The 21,486-nt window shown below is 45.3% G+C and overlaps 1 protein-coding gene across 1 annotated transcript in view; it reads right to left on the reverse strand.

Annotated features, from left to right (window-relative positions):
• Nucleotides 1-21,486, reverse strand: part of eif2ak3 (eukaryotic translation initiation factor 2-alpha kinase 3) — a 94,469-nt gene that overhangs the window by 40,192 nt on the left and 32,791 nt on the right. The window contains exons 3-8 of the mRNA XM_080195162.1: nt 14,624-14,818; nt 12,898-13,031; nt 11,089-11,323; nt 10,782-10,956; nt 5,135-5,272; nt 270-392 (exon numbers count right to left, since the gene is read on the reverse strand). Of these exons, the coding sequence (XP_080051288.1) occupies nt 270-392; nt 5,135-5,272; nt 10,782-10,956; nt 11,089-11,323; nt 12,898-13,031; nt 14,624-14,818 (1,000 nt within the window). The remainder of the gene's footprint in view (nt 1-269; nt 393-5,134; nt 5,273-10,781; nt 10,957-11,088; nt 11,324-12,897; nt 13,032-14,623; nt 14,819-21,486) is intronic.

Genomic DNA, 21,486 nt, shown 5'->3' on the forward strand with positions numbered 1-21,486 from the left:
TTAACCTCCCAATAAAGATTTATTAACTCTTAGAATACAAAATGCATTAGACCCAAGGCTGTAGAGCCAAGGATGTGAACCAAGGCCATTTGTGACCGTGTATTAAAAGCACAAAGTGTACTTCTCCTTAAAACTGAGGAGATATGAAAAGTACAACTATTGACAAAAGATGAAAACTGGGATTTTATAGATTATTTTAAGTTGTGCAGTATTGGCTATACACCTCACAAGATCAGGACGCTTAGTTCAGGAGAGACATTGTAACTTACCGTACGGATACTGCAGAATCGACAAAGCGCCATTACTATATTCATCGTGAGAATGCCTATCATTGCTGAGGCATTTATCATGCTCATCAGAACTAATCAATGCTGGTGTTCTGGCTGGTGAATCTTTAAAACAAAACATAACAAACTTTAAATGACAGCATCCTCATGTCCCTTGTCTGCCACGACTCAGTGAACATAAACATAAGAAATAGGAGCAGCAGTAGGCCATCTAGCCCTTCGAGCCTGCCCCACCATTCAATAAGATCATGGCTGATCTGTCGTGGCTCAGTTCCACGTTCCCACCCTCTCCCCATAACCCTTAATCCCCTTGCCTATCAAAAACCTATCAACCCGCGTCTTAAAAATATTGAGCGAGGCAGCCTCCACCACTTCAACGGGCAGAGAATTCCAGAGATTCACCACCCTTTAGTGAAGAAGTTCCTCCTCAACTCCGTTCTAAACCGCCCCCCCCTTTATCCTGAGGCTGTGCCCTCTAGTCCTACTGTCCTTTCTGAGCGGGAAGAGCCTCTCCACCTCTATCCTATCCATCCCATTCAACATCTTATACGTCTCAATGAGATCTCCCCTCATTCTTCTAACGAGTACAAGCCTAGTTTATTCAGCCTCTCCTCACAGTTCAACCCCCTCAACTCCGGAATCAGCCTAGTAAACCTCCTCTGCACTCCCTCCAAGACCAAAATATCCTTGCGTAAGTGCGGCGACCAAAACTGCATACAGTACTCTAGCTGCGGCCTCACCAGTGCCCTATACAGCAGTAGCAAGACCTCCCTACTTTTATATTCAATCCCCCTCGCTATGAAGGCCAGCATCCCATTCGCCTTCCTGACCACCTGCTGCACCTGCAGGCTGGGTTTTTGCGACTCATGCACAAGGACCCCGAGGTCCCTCTGCACCGTCGCATGCTGCAGTTTTTCGCCACGTAAGTAATAGTCCTTCCTACTATTATTCCTACCAAAGTGGACAACCTCACATTTGCCAACATTAAATTCCATTTGCCAGTTTCTGGCCCATTTGCCCAGCCTATCTAGATCCTTCTGCAGACTCTCAACACCCTCCGCACAATTTGCCGTTCCACCAATCTTGGTGTCATCAGCAAATTTCAACACCATACACTCGGTTCCCTCCTCCAGATCATCTATATAAATGGTGAATAGCTGAGGCCCCAGCACCGACCCCTGGGGCACTCCATTAGTCACCAACCGCCAATCCGAATAGCACCCATTGACCCCCACTCTCTGCCTCCTTTTTGACAGCCAATCCTCTATCCACGCCAACACCCTACCCCCAACTCCATGTCCCCTGACCTTCTGCAATAACCTCTTGTGAGGCACCTTGTCAAACGCCTTCTGAAAATCAAGAAAGACCACATCCACCGGCTCTCCTCTATCCACTGCCCTAGACACATCCTCATAGAACTCCAATAAATTTGTCAGACACGACTTCCCCTTAATGAAACTGTGCTGCGTCTGCTCTACCAAACAATTTTCCTCAAGATGCCTCGCTATTTTCTCCTTGATCACGGATTCTAACATTTTTCCTACAACAGACGTTAAACTAACTGGCCTATAATTCCCCGCCTTTTGCCTGCCACCCCTTCTTAAACAACGGCGTAACATTAGCCGTTTTCCAATCTTCCAGCACTTCCCCGGAATCCAGCGACGTTTGGAAAATAATCACCAAGGCATCCACTATCACCTCTGCCATTTCCTTCAGAACCCTTGGATGCATTCCATCCGGTCCTGGGGACTTGTCCACAATCAGCCCCTCCAATCTGTCGAGCACCGCCTCTCTAGTAACAATAATGTCATTCAGGCCCTCCACTCCTACCATCTTTCCATCGCTAACACCCGGCAAATTATTCACGTCCTCCTCCGTGAAGACTGAAACAAAAAAGTTATTCAGGGCCTCAGCCATTTCCCCATCCCCTACCACTAAGTTCCCCCTCTCATCCTCTAAGGGCCCAATGCTCACCCTAGCCAGCCTCTTCCTTTTTATGCATTTATAAAAACTCTTGCTATCCTTTTTTATATTAAGCGCTAGCCCGGCTTCATAGTTTCTCCTACCCTTCTTTATCAATTTCTTTGTCATTCTTTGTTGACATTTAAACCTCTCCCAATCCTCTTCTCGCCCACTACTCTTAGCTACTCTAAACGCATCCGCTTTTAATTTAACACTTTCCTTCACCTCCTTCGTTATCCACGGCTGATTACCTCTCCTCCTCCGATCCTTTTTAACCATCGGAATAAATTTCTGCTGAGCACCAAGAGTGGGTAGCACTCTCATCCCTCAGAAGATCTTTGGTTCAAGTCCCACTCCAGAGATTAAGCAGATCTTTTAGACTGGCGCTCAGAGCTCTGAAAGTATACATCACTGTGAGACATGACACCTTTCAGGCCAAATGTTAAACCATCGTTCCATCTGCTTTCTCAGGTGGATGCACACGGCATGATTTGCTGAGGAGGGCAGTATCTTACTTTGCGTAAACTGGCTTGTGTTTCCCACAATACAACAGCGACTGCAAAAACCGAGGGGCAATTTGGAGCACGCTGAGCGAAGCTCACATTTATACAGTGCTGCCTTTCCTCGTTTCCAACATACATCCAGCAGAATGGTGCAACACTCCCATCTGGTGGGCAAAATGCCAACCACACCCACACATCGCAAAAGTGACCCACTGTGTACTCGCCAGTCGAATACTAATCCAAGCTTATATCAAAAGCAAGAAATCTGCAGACGTTTTCACATTGATCCATTTCCCAAACCTTGTTCTTTTTCTCCTCTCCTCCTCCCACCGATGGGAAAGTCACACTTAGAGGAGATGTCAGGGGTAAGTTTTTCACTCAGAGAGTGGTGGGTGCACGGAATGGGTTGCCAGCAACGGTGGTGGAGGCGGATTCGATAGGGTCTATCAAGAGACTTTTAGATAAGTACATGGAACTTAGTAAGATAGCGGGTTATAGGTAAGCCTAGTCATCTCTAAGGTAGGAACATGTACGGCACAACTTTGTGGGCCGAAGGGCCTGTATTGTGCTGTAGTTTTTCTATGTTTCTTTCTATGTTTCTACACTTCGAATAGCCAAGAGGAAGGAGTGGCCCACAAGTGTATATTATTGCTGTTATTTGATACATCAAAGCATTTGGGTCTATTCTGGTAAATGAATGTCCAATACTGGCATTTAAAATCTCAGAAGTTTCACAACACCAGATTAAAGTCCAACAGGTTTATCTGACAGCAAAAGCCACTACCAAATAAACCTGTTGTGTTGAGACTTCTTACTGAGTTTACCCCAGTCCAACGCCAGCATCTCCACATCATGACTTAAAATCTCTCTCATCCTCAAAGGAACACTTATTGGCTGAATGAGCCGTTATCTTTCTCAACATTACAGATTATGAAATCAAACTCAAAAGTTGCAAATAAAAATATTTGTATTGTGACAGAAGAAAACTCGGGGCTCAAGAAATGGGACGGGGAGGCACAGGCAGGGTCACTGTTCACTGTTTGTCAACCAATGTAAATGAGAGATTATAGTTAGGGTTACTTGGAAAAGGGGTAATATCTGAAGAGGAATATCAGCCCAAGGACCAAGGAAGTAAGATACTGGAAAATGGGAACAGCTTCCGTAGCCTGCAAAAGGGGCAGGAAGTAGGAACATAGGAATTAGGAGCAGAAGTTGGCACTTTAGTCCTTGGAGTCTGTTCCGCCATTCAATCAGATCGTGGCTGATCTCTCCCTGGTCTCAAATCCATCTCTCTGCCTGTTCCCCATATCCTTTCAATCAGGGATAGGACTACAGCAGGAAATATGCAACGTCTGAACAGGTGAATGAGAATTTGAGCCAGCCGAGGACTTGGAATGAAGTCTAAGTCACAAGCTGTTGCTTACTGTGGGGCAGGAGAAGTGGGGAGTTGGTGGTCTCAGTACTATGTATTACATTGCATGGAGAGTAATATTGCTGTCTCATCCCAATCGCAACCCAATACATGGGAAAAAAAGGACTGGTCAGAGGCAGTGTCTCAGCAAAATCAAAAGGTTTCATTACAATGTCTTCATAATGCTCAATCTTGGTGATGGAGCAGGTTTAAATGGAAAAACAGAATACTGCTGGAAATCGGAAATAAAAAGGCAGAAAGAACTGGAATTACTCATCAGGCCAGCAGCATCTGTTTGAACGGGATTGGAAGTTACAGAAGGCAGTGAGTGGTTAGAAAGTAGGCTTTGCCATTATGGAATAGCTTAGATTATTACATGAGGGAGAAAGGAAAACACTATATTGACATAGGGACAGCTCAGTGGTTAGCACTGCTGCCTCACAGCACCAGGAACCCAGGTTCGATTCCTGGATCACTGTCTGCATGGAATTTTCACATTCTCCCCATACCTATATGGGTTTCCTCCGGGTGCTCTGGTTTCCTCCCACAATCCAAAAGGTGTGGATGTTAGGCAGATTGGCCATGCTAAATTGCCCCTTAGTGTCAGGGGGACTGGCTAGGGTAAATGCATGGGGTTATGCAGATAGGATTGAGTTTGGTGCAGACTCGATGGGCCGAGTGACCTCCCTGTACACTGTAGGATTCTATAATTCTATATTGAATTGAAATAGAGTGTGAAGCACAAAGACCGGCAGAGACCAGTAGGGCAGAGTGTGGTGAAGTATAGGTGCGAAGCAGACCAGTAGAGACCTGCTGGGCTGAATCCTGTTTCTGTGCTCTGACATACTGTGTACTTAATATGTAGTACGGAGAACTAGAACATTGCATTTCTGAGGTGATTATAACAGCTGTACTTTCTGGGTAAAAAGTTGAAGGGATTGAAGTCTTGCTTCAGTTCCACAGTAACTTACGGATTAGAGGCTTCCATCTGACGTTCGGCAGAGGCATGACTTCATTGTCTCCATGGTCCTCAGCGGTCGGCACCATCAATGGGAATTTGTCGCACAATTTAACAGATGACTGCATGTACAGCTGTCCCTTGTACATGCCTGGAATTAGAGTGAAAGAATGGCAGTGCTTAGCGATGGCAGAAAGGTGCAGACTACACAGAGCAGGAATATTCAACCAATATTGTGCTGTTGAATTGTAGCTTCCTTAACCTCACAAAACCCAGTATGTTTTAAAAATCATAAATTAACTGAAGACAGCAGAAATACATTTCACCAGTGAGCACCTGAAGTGAAAAGGCAGTGGCTTAGTTTATCATCAATAGGAATAAGGATGGTTGCGCATAGCTGATTAACTCACTATGGATTCCCTCACTGCACTCTTTACTACAAATCACAAGCAGCTGCCTGCTATCCCTGCATTACTGCAAACGTGCTGTTTCATCATACACTATTTATAGCACAGAAACTGGCCATTCGGCCCAATTACTTCATACGGGCCTCCTCATGCCCTATTCCATCCAACCCCTTCATCACTTCCTGGAACCTGAACCTTAACCTTAACCGGGATGATGATTCCCTGAAACTTCTTCCAACCAGCGCAGCCTCGGTATTACCGGGTCAGACATTCCCATCTGCAGTCTCTGTATTCCCGGGTCAGCCATTCCTACTCACACAGCCTCCATATTCCCGGGTCACAGGCATTCCCACCCATTCAGCCACCATATTCCCAGGTCACAGACATTTCGACCCATTCAGCCTCCATATTCCCTGGTCACACACATTCCCACCTGCAAAGTCCTGGAGGAACGATTGATGACTCTGGGTCTGTACTTGTTGGCGTTTAGAAGGATGAGGCAAGAATCTTATTGAAACTTACAGGATACTGCTAGGCTTGGATAGTGTGGCCACGGAGAGGATGTTTCCAGCAGTAAGAAAAACTAGAACCAGAGGACACAACCTCAGGCTGAAGAGACGATCCTTTAAAACAGAGATGAGGAGGAATTTCTTCAGCCAGAGAGTGGTGAATCTGTGGAACTCTGCCATAGAAGGCTGTGGAGGCCAGGTCATTGAGTGTCTTTAAGACAGAGATAGATAGGTTCTTAATTAATCAAGGGGATGAGGGGTTATGGGGAAAAGGCAGGAGAATGGGAATGAGAAAAATATCAGCCATGACTGAATGGCGGAGCAGACTTGATTGGTCGAGTGGCCTAATTTTGCTCCTATCTCTCTCTTATGGTCTTATTCCCACCCACAGAGTCTCCGTATTCCCGGGTCACAGTCACTGCCACCCACAGAGTCTCGGCATTTCCGGGTCATGCATCAGGCATAGTAGTTGCAATGATCCATTGAGTCTGATGAATGGGTGAAATCTAGGCCAAGTTACAGGCAGACAGGAGATTTGACTCAAATTCAGCCACCATTCTTAAGTGCCAAGACTCCAAGAACTGGCTTGACCCATCAGTTTTTCTGAAAGGAAGGCAATGCGTGTGGGTGGTATTTGCATTTTGAACAACACATTGCTGCAATGTAAACAACCGATTATTTGGTTTTGCTGAGTATTCCACCTGTGGATTTTCTTTCACTGTTTTCATTCAGGGTTCTTAACAGGTAATATGATTTATAAACCACAGGACAGCTACAGGTGAGGAAGGCTATTTGCTCCATTTTAGTGTACCTACCCAGAGAAAAATTAAATTTCCCCATGGTTTCAACCATCATAGCACTACTGCTTAAACAATTCCATTAGGTGTCAGCCTTGGTTCAGTGACAGCACCCGTGCCCGAGTTCAAGCCCAAAAGTTCATAACCAAGAGTTCAATGGGCAGCAAGGTGCAGAGTGGTTAACACAGCTGCCTCACAACGCCAGGGACTGGGTTTGATTCCCAGCTTGGTCACTGTGTGGAGTTTGCACATCTTTTCTGTGTCTGTGTAGATTTCCTCCGGGTGCTCTGCTTTCCTCCCAGACATATCAGTTAGGTGCCGGAGTGTGGCGATGAGGGGAATTTCACAGTAACTTCATTTAGTGTTAAAATAAGCCTTACTTGTGACTAATAAATAAACTTTAAAGCCCACAACCAGAGAATCGAGAATTCAATCCAGACAAACTCCAGCACAATAATGAGTGCCCGTTACTTTCAAATGAAATGTTAAAACCTGGCGCTCTCAGGGTCTCCTGACAGTATCTTGGGAGATGCAGGGTGGTCTTCCCTGGTGCCAGAGCCATTATTTATCCTTCAAACAGCTTCCCAAAAACAGACACCGTGGGAAAATGCTATGTGAAAGTTAGCACTCAGTTTCCCAGAAGCTTTTCACAAGAACTTTGCCTTTTGATAGCCTTTCTATGTATACAAAATGTTTGCTGGGCTGTGCACTGTTCCTTGAAGTGTTTGGATCAGGTGACCCCTGAGGATTAGCTCCTCACAGTGGGGGACCCGATTGTGGAGTCTTAGATCTGATTCAGGAACAGTGGGAAGGTGGTGGCATCGTGGTATTGCTGTTGAACTAGCAATCTAGAGACCCACGGTAATATTCTGGGGACCTGGGGTTCGAATCCCACCACGGCAGATGATGAAATGTGAATTCAATAAAAAAATCTGGAATTAAAAGTCTACTGATGACCATGAAACCTTATTGATTGTTGTAAAAATCCATCTAGTTCACTCATGTCCTTTAGGGAAGGAAACCTGCCATCCTTACCTGATCTGGCCTACGTGTGACTCCAAAGCCACAGCAACTGCCCTCTGAAGTGGCAACAAACCAAATGCACAATGAAGCAATAAAAGAAAAAATACCTCTAATAGAGAGTTCCCCGTGTTCAAGTTACCAAGCCTACGTCATGGCGCTATAAGTCAAACAGGTGCATATATTATAATCCTTACTGTTACTTCTTGGAGGTCATCAGGCAGAGCCTCAATTTGTTCTGTTATATCCAATTAACTACTTGCAGTCAGGAACTGCGGACATGGATATTTATGGGTGGCATGGTGGTACAGTGGTTAGTACTGCTGCTTCACAGTGTCAGGGACCTGGGTTGTGGGTTCCCGGACACGCGTCCTTTGTTTGAATAGGGGGGAGTACGGTAGGATGAGAGAAGAATTGGCGAATGTGGACTGGGGGAGCGCGTTGGAGGGAGGGTCTGTTGAGGAGCAGTGGAGGATCTTTAAGGAGATCTTTCTTGGTGCTCAGCAGAAATTTATTCCAATGGTCAAAAAGGATAGTAGGAGGAGAGGTAATAAGCCGTGGATAACGAAGGAGGTGAAGGAAAGTGTTAAACTAAAAGCGGAGGAATTTAGAGTAGCTAAGAGTAGTGGGCGAGATGAGGATTGGGAGAGGTTTAAATGTCAACAAAGATTGACAAAGAAGTTGATAAAGAAGGGTAGGAGAAACTATGAAGCTGGGCTAGTGCTTAATATAAAAAAGGATAGCAAGAGTTTTTATAAATATATAAAAAGGAAGAGGCTGGCTAGGGTGAATGTTCGTCCTTTAGAGGATGAGAAAGGGGACCTAGTGGTAGGGGATGGGGATATGGCTAAGGTATTCAATAACTTTTTTGTTTCTGTCTTCACGGAGGAGGACGTGAATAATTTGCCGGGTGTTAGCGATGGAAAGGTGGTAGGACTGGAGGGTCTTAATGACATTACTGTTACGAGAGAGGCGGTGCTCGACAGACTGGAGGGGCTGATTGTGGACAAGTCCCCAGGACCGGATGGAATGCATCCGAGGGTTCTGAAAGAAATGGCGGAGGTGATAGTGGATGCCTTGGTGGTTATTTTCCAGACGTCGCTGGATTCCGGGGAAGTGCCGGATGATTGGAAAATGGCTAATGTTACGCCGTTGTTTAAGAAGGGTGCCAGGCAAAAGGCGGGGAATTATAGGCCGGTTAGTTTAACATCTGTGGTAGGTAAAATGTTAGAATCTGTCATTAAGGAGGAAATTGCGAGGCATCTTGAAGTGAATTGCTTGATAGAGCAGACGCAGCACGGTTTCATTAAAGGGAAGTCGTGTCTGACAAATTTACTGGAGTTCTATGAGGATGTGTCTAGGGCCGTGGATAGAGGAGAGCCGCTGGATGTGGTCTTTCTAGATTTTCAGAGGGTGTTTGACAAAGCACCTCACAAGAGGTTATTGCAGAAGGTCGAGGGACATGGAGTTGGGGGTAGGGTGTTAGCGTGGATAGAGGATTGGTTGTCAAATAGGAGGCAGAGAGTGGGGGTCAACGGGTGCTATTCGGATTGGCGGATGGTGACTAGTGGAGTGCCCCAGGGGTCGGTGCTGGGGCCTCAGCTTTTTACCATTTATATAGATGATCTGGAGGAGGGAACCGAGTGTAGGGTGTCGAAATTTGCTGATGACACCAAGATTGGGGGAACGGCAAATTGTGCGGAGGGTGTTGAGAGTGTACAGAAGGATCTAGATAGGCTGGGCGAATGGGCCAGGAAATGGCAAATGGAATTTAATGTTGGCAAGTGTGAGGTGGTCCACTTTGGTAGGAAGAATGGTAGGAAGGACTATTACTTACGGGGCGAAAAACTGCAGCAGGCGACGGTGCAGAGGGACCTCGGGGTCCTTGTGCATGAGTCGCAAAAACCCAGCTTGCAGGTGCAGCAGGTGGTCAGGAAGGCGAATGGGATGCTGGCCTTCAAAGCGAGGGGGATTGAATATAAAAGTAGGGAGGTCTTGCTGCAGCTGTATAGGGCATTGGTGAGGCCGCAGCTGGAGTACTGTGTGCAGTTTTGGGCGCCGCACCTGCGCAAAGATATTTTGGCCTTGGAGGGAGTTCAGAGGAGGTTTACTAGGCTGATACCGGAGTTGAGGGGGTTGAGCTATGAGGAGAGGCTGAATAAACTGGGCTTGTACTCGTTAGAGTTTAGAAGAATGAGGGGAGATCTCATTGAGACGTATATGATGATGAATGGGATGGATAGGATAGAGGTGGAAAGACTCTTCCCGCTCAAAAAAGACAGTAGGACTAGGGGGCACAGCCTCAAGATAAAAGGGGGGCGGTTTAGAACGGAGTTGAGGAGGAACTTCTTCACTCAAAGGGTGGTGAATCTCTGGAATTCTTTGCCCGTTGAAGTGGTGGAGGCTGCCTCGCTAAATATTTTTAAGACGCGGGTTGATGGGTTTTTGATAAGAGAGGGGATTAAGGGTTATGGGGAGAGGGCAGGAAAGTGGAACTGAGCAGCGACAGATCAGCCATGATCTTATTGAATGGCGGGGCAGGCTCGAAGGGCTAGATGGCCTACTCCTGCTCCTATTTCTTATGTTCTTATGTTCTTACGTCACTGTCTGTGCAGACTCTGCACGTTCTCCCCGTGTCTCTGTGCATTTCCTCTGGATGCTCTGGTTCCTTCCCACACTCTGACAGGCATGCTGGTTAGGTGCATTGGCCATGTTAAATTCTCACTCAGTGTACCCAAACAGGCGCCAGAGTGTGGCGACTAGGGGATTTTCACAGTAACTTCTTTGCATTTTTAATGACACCAGAAAATAAACTATAAACTACACCATCAAACCTGCACCATGTTAACACAGCCTACACCGAAGTTTTAAAATATTGCCATCTTACTCTGCTCTTAACCACTGGGGTTTTGGCTTCACCTCCTTACCGAGATAGACACCAGACTCTGCCGACTCAGCTGCCCCTCTTGCCGCCTCCACCAGATCTTCCTCATCATCCATTTTGTTCCCCTGACTGGCAGAGTAGCTGGCATCATCGAAGAGGCTGACCGGGATTACTTCTCCATCCTCTACCAACCAGGCCGATGCGACTGGAGTACAGAACTAGTCAGGCAAAGGGAGGGGGTAAGAACACATCCAGATTAGTCATAACCCACTGAGCGGGCAGTGAGGAATTCTGAATTTGGCAGATTCTAAAAACAACCTTCTCTGACCCACGCATAATGAATTTGTTACCTGGTGCTCCCACTCCAGTTGCCCGCCTCCTTTGGTGCTGAAAGACATCACCTTCCAGTCCGAGACAGAGACCTTTATGATCCGGTCTTTAATGGTGGCTCCCTTGGCCCCTTCAGAGAAGATTTTTGGTCGCTCATTCTTACTGCTAGCACTGGAACTACTCTCAATGTAGCTGATCCGCGATGCTGTATCTCGAATATACCTCAGTTCATAGTGCCCGACACTGAAGTTCCATCTCAAAAAAAAATAAAGCACAACTTTTATCAGACAAATAGCAACAACTTGCATTTACATAGCACCTTCAGGGTAGCAAAAAGGAACCTCACAGGAATTATCAAGCAGGACATCACACCAAGCCACTGAGGAGCTATTAGGAAAAGGGAGCTGCAAATGTTATCAAAGAAGTGGTAAGCCTTTAAGAAGTGTCTTAAAGGGAGGAGCGTCAGACAGGTGGATGCAGGAAATCCCACAGTTTAGAACATAGAACATTACAGCGCAGTATAGGCCCTTCAGCCCTCGATGTTGCGCCGACTAGTGGGATCAATCTAATGACCCTCTAACCTAAACTATTCCAATATTATCCATATGCCTATCCAATGACCATTTGAATGCCCTTAAAGTTGGCGAGTTCACTACTGCTGCAGGCAGGGCAATCCACGCCCTTAAGCCTATACAGCTGGCAGAATAATGGAGAACGGTGCAGGGGCTGAAATACAGGATTTGCTGAGAGCTGAAATGGAACTGCACTGAGATTTTAAAAGGGTTGGAGCAGATCGGGAGGGTTGAGCCATGGTGTGTGTGTGTGTGTGTGTGTGTGTGTGTGTGTGTGTGTGTGTGTGTGTGTGTGTGTGTGTGTGTGTGCGCGCGCGCGCGTAGGCGGGGTGGGGGGAGATTTGAAACCAAGGCTGTGAATTTTAAGATGAAGTAAGTCAATGTAGCCACTCAGGGTGAGGCCAATTTCTCTGCAGGAAATGCACAGAGGCTTATACATGCATAAGCATCCCTCAAAAACCTGCTACATATTCCATTTAGCTGGCACCCAATGCCCCAGTTGGTTTTCCAATATTTAAAAACATGCCCTGTGATGTTTCTAAAGATAGTCCCACCAAACCGCATTATCAAAATTCTTTCACAGGGCATGGGTGTCACTGTCTCAGCCAGCATTTATTGCCCATTCCCCAATTTTCCTCGAGAATCAGAATCTGTGGCACGGAGACAGGACCTTTGGCCCGTTTGCCTGGATTTTGGACATGAACTGCCTTCTCGAATGGGCTGCAGTCCACGTGGCATAGGCCCATCCACAGTGTGTTCGGGAGGGAGTTCCAAGGTGTTGACCCAGTGAAAGAATGTCGATATGCTTCCAAGTCAGGGATGGTGAGTGACCTAGAGGAAAACTTGCAGACGGTGGTGTTCCCTTGTGTCTGCTGCCCTTACCCCATTCTAGATGGTAGAATTGCGTGGGAATAATTCAAGACGATTGAATACCTTATTCCTCATCACAGCGTAGACTGGAGTTAGATTATCCATCCAACTCTCAAATTCCTTTTTGTGCTAATGACAGCTTGGCAATGACGCCAAAACAGTGGAATGATCTCCCAAAAGCTGCTTCAAACCAAGAGGGATGGATGCAGTAAGAAGGAGAAATATTTCTCCAGTTAACACCCTCCTCCAACACCAAACAACCCCAATGCCACCCCCCCCCGCAAACTCCTGTTGTAAAACCTACTCCTCCAAACGGCCCACAGTAAAATATTCCCCTCCCCACCTTAAATCAGTTCACCAATGAACCGAACTGTGAACCCAACTTACTTCTCAGCACCAGATCGAGGACCCACAGCCCTGACTGTTTTCTGTGTTCGTTGCAACAGCAACAGGTCCGATTCCTGCTCAGTCGTCTCTTCTTCCCAGCGGCGACACCCGCCAGCAGAGCAGACATACCGCATCTGTTGTGGCGGAGGGGGGAAACAGGGAGAAAAGAAGGAACCCTTTCAGCAAACTGAACAGTGGCAGTGCCGCAGAGAAACAATCATTCCTACCATTCACTACCATAAGCAGCATCAGACCAGAATACAAGTGGAGCATTAGCCAAGGGTCTCGTTTCCTACTTGGTCACATATATGGGTACTGCACAAGCTCATCCAGGCTTATAGATGAGGAGTTCAAGCCCTACAGCAGCATATAATGCAAACTAATAATCCTCAGAAGATAGCTCTGTTGGGAGAGAGGCTGATTAGCTTGTTCAAATCATACAGGTAGATTTTTAAAAAGTTTAAAAAATGAGCAACATGACAGGAGACCCAGCACAGATCCCCGTGGTATGCCACTGGACACTAAAGCAGCTTCTGTCATCACCCTCTGTCTCTAATAACAAAGCCAACTTTGAACCCACTTTATCAAATGACCCTATATTCCATGTTTGACGTTTGCTGAAATCTATATAAACTACATCAACTGCACTACCCTCATCTATACACCCAATCATCTCCTGAAAAAAATTCAAACAAATTTGTTAGGCATGACCTCCCTCTGACGAAGCCATGCTGACTATCCCTGATCAAACCTTGCTTCCTCGAGTGGAGGTAGATTCTGTCTTTCAGAATTTTCTCCGATGGTTTCCCTACCACTGCCACAAGACTCACTGGTCTTGTGTAATTCCCTGACATACCTCTGCAACCTTTCTTAAATAGCAGAACCACATTTGCTGCTCTCCAATCTTCTGGCATGGCCCTCGCAGCCAGAGAAGAATTAAAAATGTGGGTCAGAGCCCCAGCAATCTCTTTCCCTTGCCTCTCACAGCAACCTCAGGCACAATTTATCTGGGCCTGGAGGTTTATCCACTTTTACGCCTGCCAATACCTTGTCACTCCCTATGTCAATTTGCTCAAGAACATAAGAAATAGGAGCAGGAGTAGGCCATCTAGCCCTTCAAGCCTACCCCGCCATTCAATAAGATCACGGCTGATCTGAAGTGAAGTGAAACATCACAGTCTCCCTCCCTGAACTTGATACCTTTACCTCATTCTCTTGGGTGAAGATGAATGTGAAGAAATTATTCAACACTCTACCAATGTCCATTGGCACCAACCACAAGTTGACCCCTTGGTCCTGAATGGGCCCTACTCTTTCCTCTCCCCATTGATATACTTACAGAATATTTTGAGATTTTCCCTACTTTTACCAGCCAAAGTTTTCTCATATCCCCTCTTTGCTTTCCTAATAGGTTTCTTAAGCTTCACCCAGCACTTCCTGTACTCCACTAATGCTTCTGCTCATTTGCTCCCTTCGTGCAGTTTAGTCTGTCTTTTCCTTCTCAGTGTACCCAAATTACAAAATATAACAGTATGTTTTCAAATCTGAATAGCCCAAACTTCTATCAAGATAAATTTGAAAGACTTTGATGAGAGCGTCAAAGGATGGAACTAACTGTTAACTCCTTCAGCACAGGCACAATGAAATAAATGGCCTCCTCTCCCTCTTGTATTGTATCAGTCAACATGTTCTACAAAAAAAAATTGAAATCTACAGATTCACTTACCTTTCCAGTGTAAGCATCTAACCCATAGCTCGTCCGTGACTTCCCTCCTACCAACACTAAGTCATCACCAAGTCGGTAGGATGATTCCAGTAGTGACTCCACTGTAAAAGGAACTGCCTCCATGCTCTCCCGATCTCGATCCCATTGGAAAAGGTCACCATCCAGAGACGGAATTATTACTTTGTTCCCAAAGACCTGTGGATAAGTACAGCTGTTACATCCGACGTGCAGCCTTAGCAGTGGGCAACAGTACCAGGCAAATACAGAATGCATCCACAGAAGGCGAGAGAGCAAGTTTCAGAATTGGTCGTTCACACAGTGAAAACAAAGTACCGCTTTGGGACCGCATATTCCAAAGTAGCTCCTTTCATACTACAAGTGACTGAATGGGAAAAAAGGACTATAAGGGAGAAGGCAAAGGTGAAGAACTTCCCAATAGAAACATTTGAGTGACTTTTATTTATTTCTTTAGTTTAGTCAGTTAAAGTGCCTGTCTAGCAAACAGAAGATCCCGGGTTCAAATCCCGTCAGAGCCTTGTAATCTTTACAATTGCACAAAGCAAAATATACTTTCCTTAATACTTTTCACTGTATACTAATACATGTGACAATAATAAATCAAATAATGCTTTACGTGACCATATAGATATATAGAGTTCTATATGTAGTTCTATCAGTATATATAGTGCAGAATAACTTGTCATTGGCATAAATCTGTATGCTGCGTATCAAAAAAAAAGCTGTCTGACCATGTTTGGGCTTGCAGAGCCACGAAGACCCCGTGTACACATATAAAGCACTCAAGTTGCAACACATTAATTTTATGGACGTTGATCAATAACATAAGATGATATAAATCACAATAGAATCACAGATGGTCACGAACAAAAAGGAGACCATTTGGCTCAAGCAACATCAACTCCGTCCACCCCACTCCCTCACCAATCCGGCAAATTCTCTCTCCAGCTCCTCACGCTATTCCCTTTTAAAAAGCAACAACCTCCACCATACACACAGGCAGACCATTCCACACACAGAGTCAAATACATTTTTTCTTCCTGTTGTCTTTGGTTCTATTGCTATTCACCCTCAATCTGTCTCTCATTCATGATCTTTCCACCAACAGGAACAGTTACTTTTGGTCTATTCTAACTAAACCCCTCATGATTTTGAGCACAGCCAACAAATCTCCACTTAACTTTTTTTCCTCCAAGGGGAACAACCTCAGTTTCACTATCACAGAACAGAATCCTGACTGTGCGGAAGGAAGCCATTTGGCCCATTGAGTCTGCACCAACCACAATCTGCACCGATCACCAACTCAGGCCTTGTCCCCATAACCCCACTTATTTACCCTGCTCACCCTTCTAACACCAACAGGCAATTTACCATGGCCAATCAACCTAACCAGCACATCTTGCGGACTGTAGGAGGAAACTGAAAACCCATGCAGACATGGGGAGAATGTGCAGGCTGGGCACAGTGTGACCCAAGGCCAGAATTGAACTCAGGTCCTTGACACTGTGAGGCAGCAATGCTAACCATTGTGCCACCGTGTCGCCGTGTATCCACGTAACTGAAGTCTATCAGCCTGGAGCCACTCAAAGAAACTTCTTTAAACAAATCAGAACCAAAGAGCTGCGAACAATAAATAGAAGTACATTAAAATATATAGTGCCTCCACCTTCCACATCCCTCTCAAAAAGCTCAACAGAAACTCCTTTTCATTCTTTACAGGACGTGGACATAACCGGTTAGGCCAGCATTTATTGCCCATCCCTAATTGCTTTCAAGATAATGGTAGCAGGCCGCTTTCCTATAGGTAGCCAGCCCACGAAGGCACACCTGCAGTGCCGTTGGGGAATTCTCGAACTTTAACCCAGCAGGAAGTATAGACAGAGTCAATGGATAGGAGGCTGGTTTGCACATGGATTGGGCTACATTCATGAAACTTGAAGCTCTCGACCCTTTCTACTTTGTCCCCATTGATGTAGACAGGGGCATGTTCTCATTTACGCTTCCTGAAGTCAATGACTATTTCCTTCGTTTTGTTGACGAAGGAGAGACGAAGGTTGAGAGGCGACCTGATAGAAGTTTACAAAATGTTGAGAGGAATAGATAGGGTGGACTCTCAGAGGCTATTTCCCCGGTTTGAAATGGTCGCTACGAGAGGACACAGATTTAAGGTGCGGGGAGGGAGGTTCAGAAGTGATGTTAGGGGTAAGTTTTTCACTCAGAGGGTGGTGAGTGAATGGAATTGGCTGCCGTCAGTGGTGGTGGAGGCGAACTCGCTGGGGTCTTTTAAAAGACTTCTGGATGAGTATATGGGGTTTAATGAGATTGAGGGTTATAGATAGGTCTGTAGGTTGGTAGGTGATGTGATCGGCGCAACTTGTGGGCCGAAGGGCCTGTTTGTGCTGTAGTGTTCTATGTTCTATGTTGACATTAAGGGAGAGATTATTGTTGCTGCACCAGTTCAGCAGGTTTTCTGTATCATTCCTGTATTCTGTCTCATCATTGTTTGACCAACTAATAAATAAGCAATGCCATTCTCTCCAACTTCTTTGCAGCATCAGATTCCAACAATCCCCAAGGATTCCAATGGAAGTGCAGTCATAAGCTGTCCCTCCCTCTTCCACACTCATTATTCCCAGGATTCGGATTTCATTCAAGTTTAAAGCACTGGGACAGGTCATTCAGCTCAGTGTTTCTACTTCCCAGTTCCTTCGTCACTGAATACCACTAAAACATCCATCAATCAATTCCTTTCTCCCTTGTGTGCTTATCTCACTTCCTCTTCTATTTGTCTCTATACTGGGCAATTAACAGCATAAAATCTTTTATGGCTATCAGATATAAATGCATTTCTAATCTGTGTAGTGTCACAAGAGCTAAAATACATTCAAACTGAAGAACAAATTGACATGTATGACAGTATATTTCTCAGGATATGACCTCCTAACCAATATGATTTCTGCACCTGTGTCTACACATTTTAAGAAGAAAAGTTTTATGAACTTTTTTCTATTCCTGCAAAGGATTCTCTTGTGGCTGCAGTTTTGTGCAGGGAGGCTTCAAAAAAATTACATCAGTGTGCAGTGATAGATACTGCATTGCATCTGTCCCAAAGACAAAGGACTGAACTTAAAGCTGAGCACAGCAAAAATATTTTATACCGCTGCCATCAGCTGGAATCTTAAAAGTTTCAGTTACAAGGAAATGAAGAGATCAGCATTGAAATGTACGAATGACAAATCCTTAGTAATCCATAATCAGATCTGAGCTCTCATGGCAGGTAGTATTGCTGAAGGTGCAGTGTGAAACAAGGTGACATCATCCAGTTGCACCTCCCCCCCCACCCCCACCAACACCATCTCTGCAAAGACCATTACCTCACCAGCTAATCTGCTAGTATGACTCATACCAGAAGGAAGGCTTCAAAGTGGCATTTCATTCAAACAGCTATTCCCTCTTCACTGAAGTCTGTCAATGTTTCACAGAATGCCAGAGGGCAGCAGAGATTAAGCTCAGCACGAGCAGGACAAACATCCAGGAAGGAATTTTTGCAGGTGGCATTCTCTAGATCTCATTACTCACAAAAGATCAGCTAAACGAATACCCGTAGGAGATATGAGCCTCATCACCTGCTGCCTAATAATCATTAAAGTGATAAAAAGATGCCATTCCCAGCGACACAGATTCCTCGTTGAATTCCTCATCTTAACCAAAATCAGCAGTCAGGTAGCTGCAAAGACCTTAACACTGTCCTGTGTCTCTCTATTGGCATTGGAGCACTTTTGGGCAGCCCCAAGATGGTGCAGGCACTATATGAATGCAACTCTTTGACTTCTTTCACCAGAAGGGTGGAAGGCTGCCTCTCCTGCTCACCATCTTGTGACCCATGCTGGCAAGGATCAGCTTAGCTTGACAACACACTGCCATTCTGCACAGTCTCTCTTCAGCAAGGAGCTGGAGAGCTGCCAGTGTTTGAGAGAGCAAAAAGAAAGGCAGTCTTTCAGAACTGAATGCAACAGATGTAAAGATGCACAAATGGTTACAGCCCCAGCAAGTTCTATGGTAATTTTCAAAGGTTTTTCAAACAATGTGAAATTAAATACAGAAGGACTGACTGCAAGCTGACAAAGCAAGCCTAACTGCAGGCCCCAGTTCACAAACAACCACAGTTGAGGCCAACATCCAATTAAATTTTCAACTGAAGGTGACCGAAGGTGAGCCTGGCTAAAGGCTGAAGGGTCTGAAGTCTTTTTGTGACAAGAAATCATGAAATTAGAACACTTTTTAATGATCTGTAGTGAAATACAACAGTTCCCAGCCACCTTGAATAGCTGGAATTATTAGGCTTCAAGTGGGTAAGAAACATGAGTTTTTCTTTACCTTTGGCATGGTGATTAGCACTGCTGCCTTACAGTGCCAGGGACCAAATTCAGTTTTTAGTTTAGTTATTTACTAGTGTCTCAAGTAGGTTTACAGTAGCACTGCAATGAGTTACTGTGAAAATCCCCTAGTCACCTCATTCCACCACCTGTCCGGGTACACCAAGGGAGAATTTAGCAAGGCCAAACCACCTAACCAGCACATCTTTCAGACAGAGGGGAAACTGGAGCACCCGGGGGAAACCCACACAGATACGGGAGAACGTGCGGACTCCATACAGACAGTTACCCCAAGCCAGGAATTGAACCCGGGTCTCTGCCACCGTGCTGACAAGGACTGGGTATGGCTCCTGCTCCGACCAAGACAACAAGAAGCTAAAGGGTTGTGAATGGAGCCCAGTCCATCAGCAAACCAGCCTCCAGTCCTTTGACTCTGTCTACACTTCCACAGCCAGCATAATCAAGGATCCAATGCACTTGGACATACTATCTTCCACCTTCTTCCGTCAGGAAAAAGATACAGAAGTCCGAGGGCCCATACGAACTAGCTTAAGATCAGCTTTTTCCCTGCTGCCATCAGACTTTTGAATGGACCTACCTTGTATTTTGATCTTTCTCTACATATTCTGCACCCTCTCCTTCCCTTCTGTGTATGGCACAATAAATAATATACTAATAATATAGTAATACAGGTGATAATAATAAACAAAATCAAGATGTTCTGTTGGAGGACAGACGTATACTCAGTAGCCAAATGGTCTCCTTCTGCACTGTAAGGATTCTATGTCTGGATTAATGTATCGTCTACAGTTACTGAAGTGACCACAGCATTACAATCAGTAGAGCATGACCTTGTTGAATTATGGGCATGCCAAGTAAAGAGCTGTGGCACTGATTCACAAACTATTTTCCAATGTGACCCCTTTTCAACTCAACCCTCTCAAAGGCAATTAGGGAGGGGCAAAGGCTGGCCTCCTCCATCTCCCTGAATCCCTCCACCTGAGTTTATATTCATCCAACGCTACACTTCTAGGGAAGGATGAGCCAGCTCCTCTGGGAATAGGAGCCAAGGTAAGAAGTCTCACAACACCAGGTTAAAGTCCAACAAGTTTATTTGGTAGCAAAAGCCACTAGCTTTCGGGCCTCTAATCCTTCGTCAGTTGAGTGGAGAACACACCAAATAAACTTGTTGGACTTTAACTTGGTGTTGTGAGACTTCTTTCTGTGTTTAGCCCAGTCCAACGCCAGCATCTCCACATCATGAATGATGTGGCCAAAGTCATGGAGGCTCAGAACCCAATGGCCCTAAGTGCAGTCTCGTCACTGGGCACTTGGGTGTTGTTTTACTTTAATCTTACCTGGCATTTAGCAGTGCTGCTCCAATTGCCCTGAACACACCTGGGTTAGAGATGGAAATATAAAACCTCTAGCTAAAATTTCAGACTGACTGCCCTTCAGTCAGTAACTGCTGCTGAAATACACATGTACAGCCATTAGAAAAGTATCAGGCTCAGTTGTGAGACCCTTGTGATTGCAGACCAGACGAACATTCACAATCAATGAGCACAAACAGCTCCTTGGACATTACAGCAGAGGGCGATCTACACCCACAGGACCATATACCAGGAATTGGAGAGAGAAAAAAAAAATCAATGCTTCAGAAACTAGCTAAAAGGAGATAATCAATGCTTCAGGAACGAGCTATTTGATGAAAAGAAAAGCGGCCACTTCAATATTAGAAATTCTACTTCAGTTTAGCTGAAGAACAGCTAAGGAGTTTTTATTACAGGATCTTCAATAAATTGCAGAACCACAACATGTTAGGATGGGTTCAATTTCCTATCAGAACTGGAATCCACGTCCCAGGGGACACAGAATTTTAAAACTCATCTTTGGCCTTACCACTCCCCAACTCCACCCTGCAACCCCCTAAATATCAGCACCTCAATTTTACTGATTCATAACTAGGAGCAAGGACAGACAATTCGAGCCTGGTCTTGATCTCAGCTTGGCCTCATCTCCACCTTCTTGCCCGTTCCTTCATCCCCTACTAATTTAAAACCTATCCACCTCCTCAAATTTGTTTAGTATTCCAGTGTCCGCTGAACTCTGGGGTAGAGAATTCCACAGATTCACGAACCTTTGAGTGAAGTAACTCTTATTTTAAATCTGCCACCCCTTGGCCAAAAACTATGGCCTCTCATTCTAAAATGTCCAAGAGGAAATATCCACTCTACATCTACCCGTCAAATCTCTTTTAGCAATTCAATTAGATTTCCTCTCATTCTTCAAAACTCAAGTCTCAGGCTAAACTGCTCAAACGCTCTTCATAAGGCAAATTCTTCATCCTTGGAATCAATTTAGTGAACCTTCTCTGAACCGCTTCTAATTGCATTAACATCTGTTCTCAAGTAAGCAGACTAAAAGGGTGCACGATACTCCAGATGCAATATCACCAATGGCCTATAC

Source organism: Carcharhinus amblyrhynchos, chromosome 1, assembly GCF_965287045.1.
Source record: "Carcharhinus amblyrhynchos chromosome 1, sCarAmb.v2.hapA, whole genome shotgun sequence".
NCBI classification, from domain to species: Eukaryota; Metazoa; Chordata; class Chondrichthyes; order Carcharhiniformes; family Carcharhinidae; genus Carcharhinus; species Carcharhinus amblyrhynchos.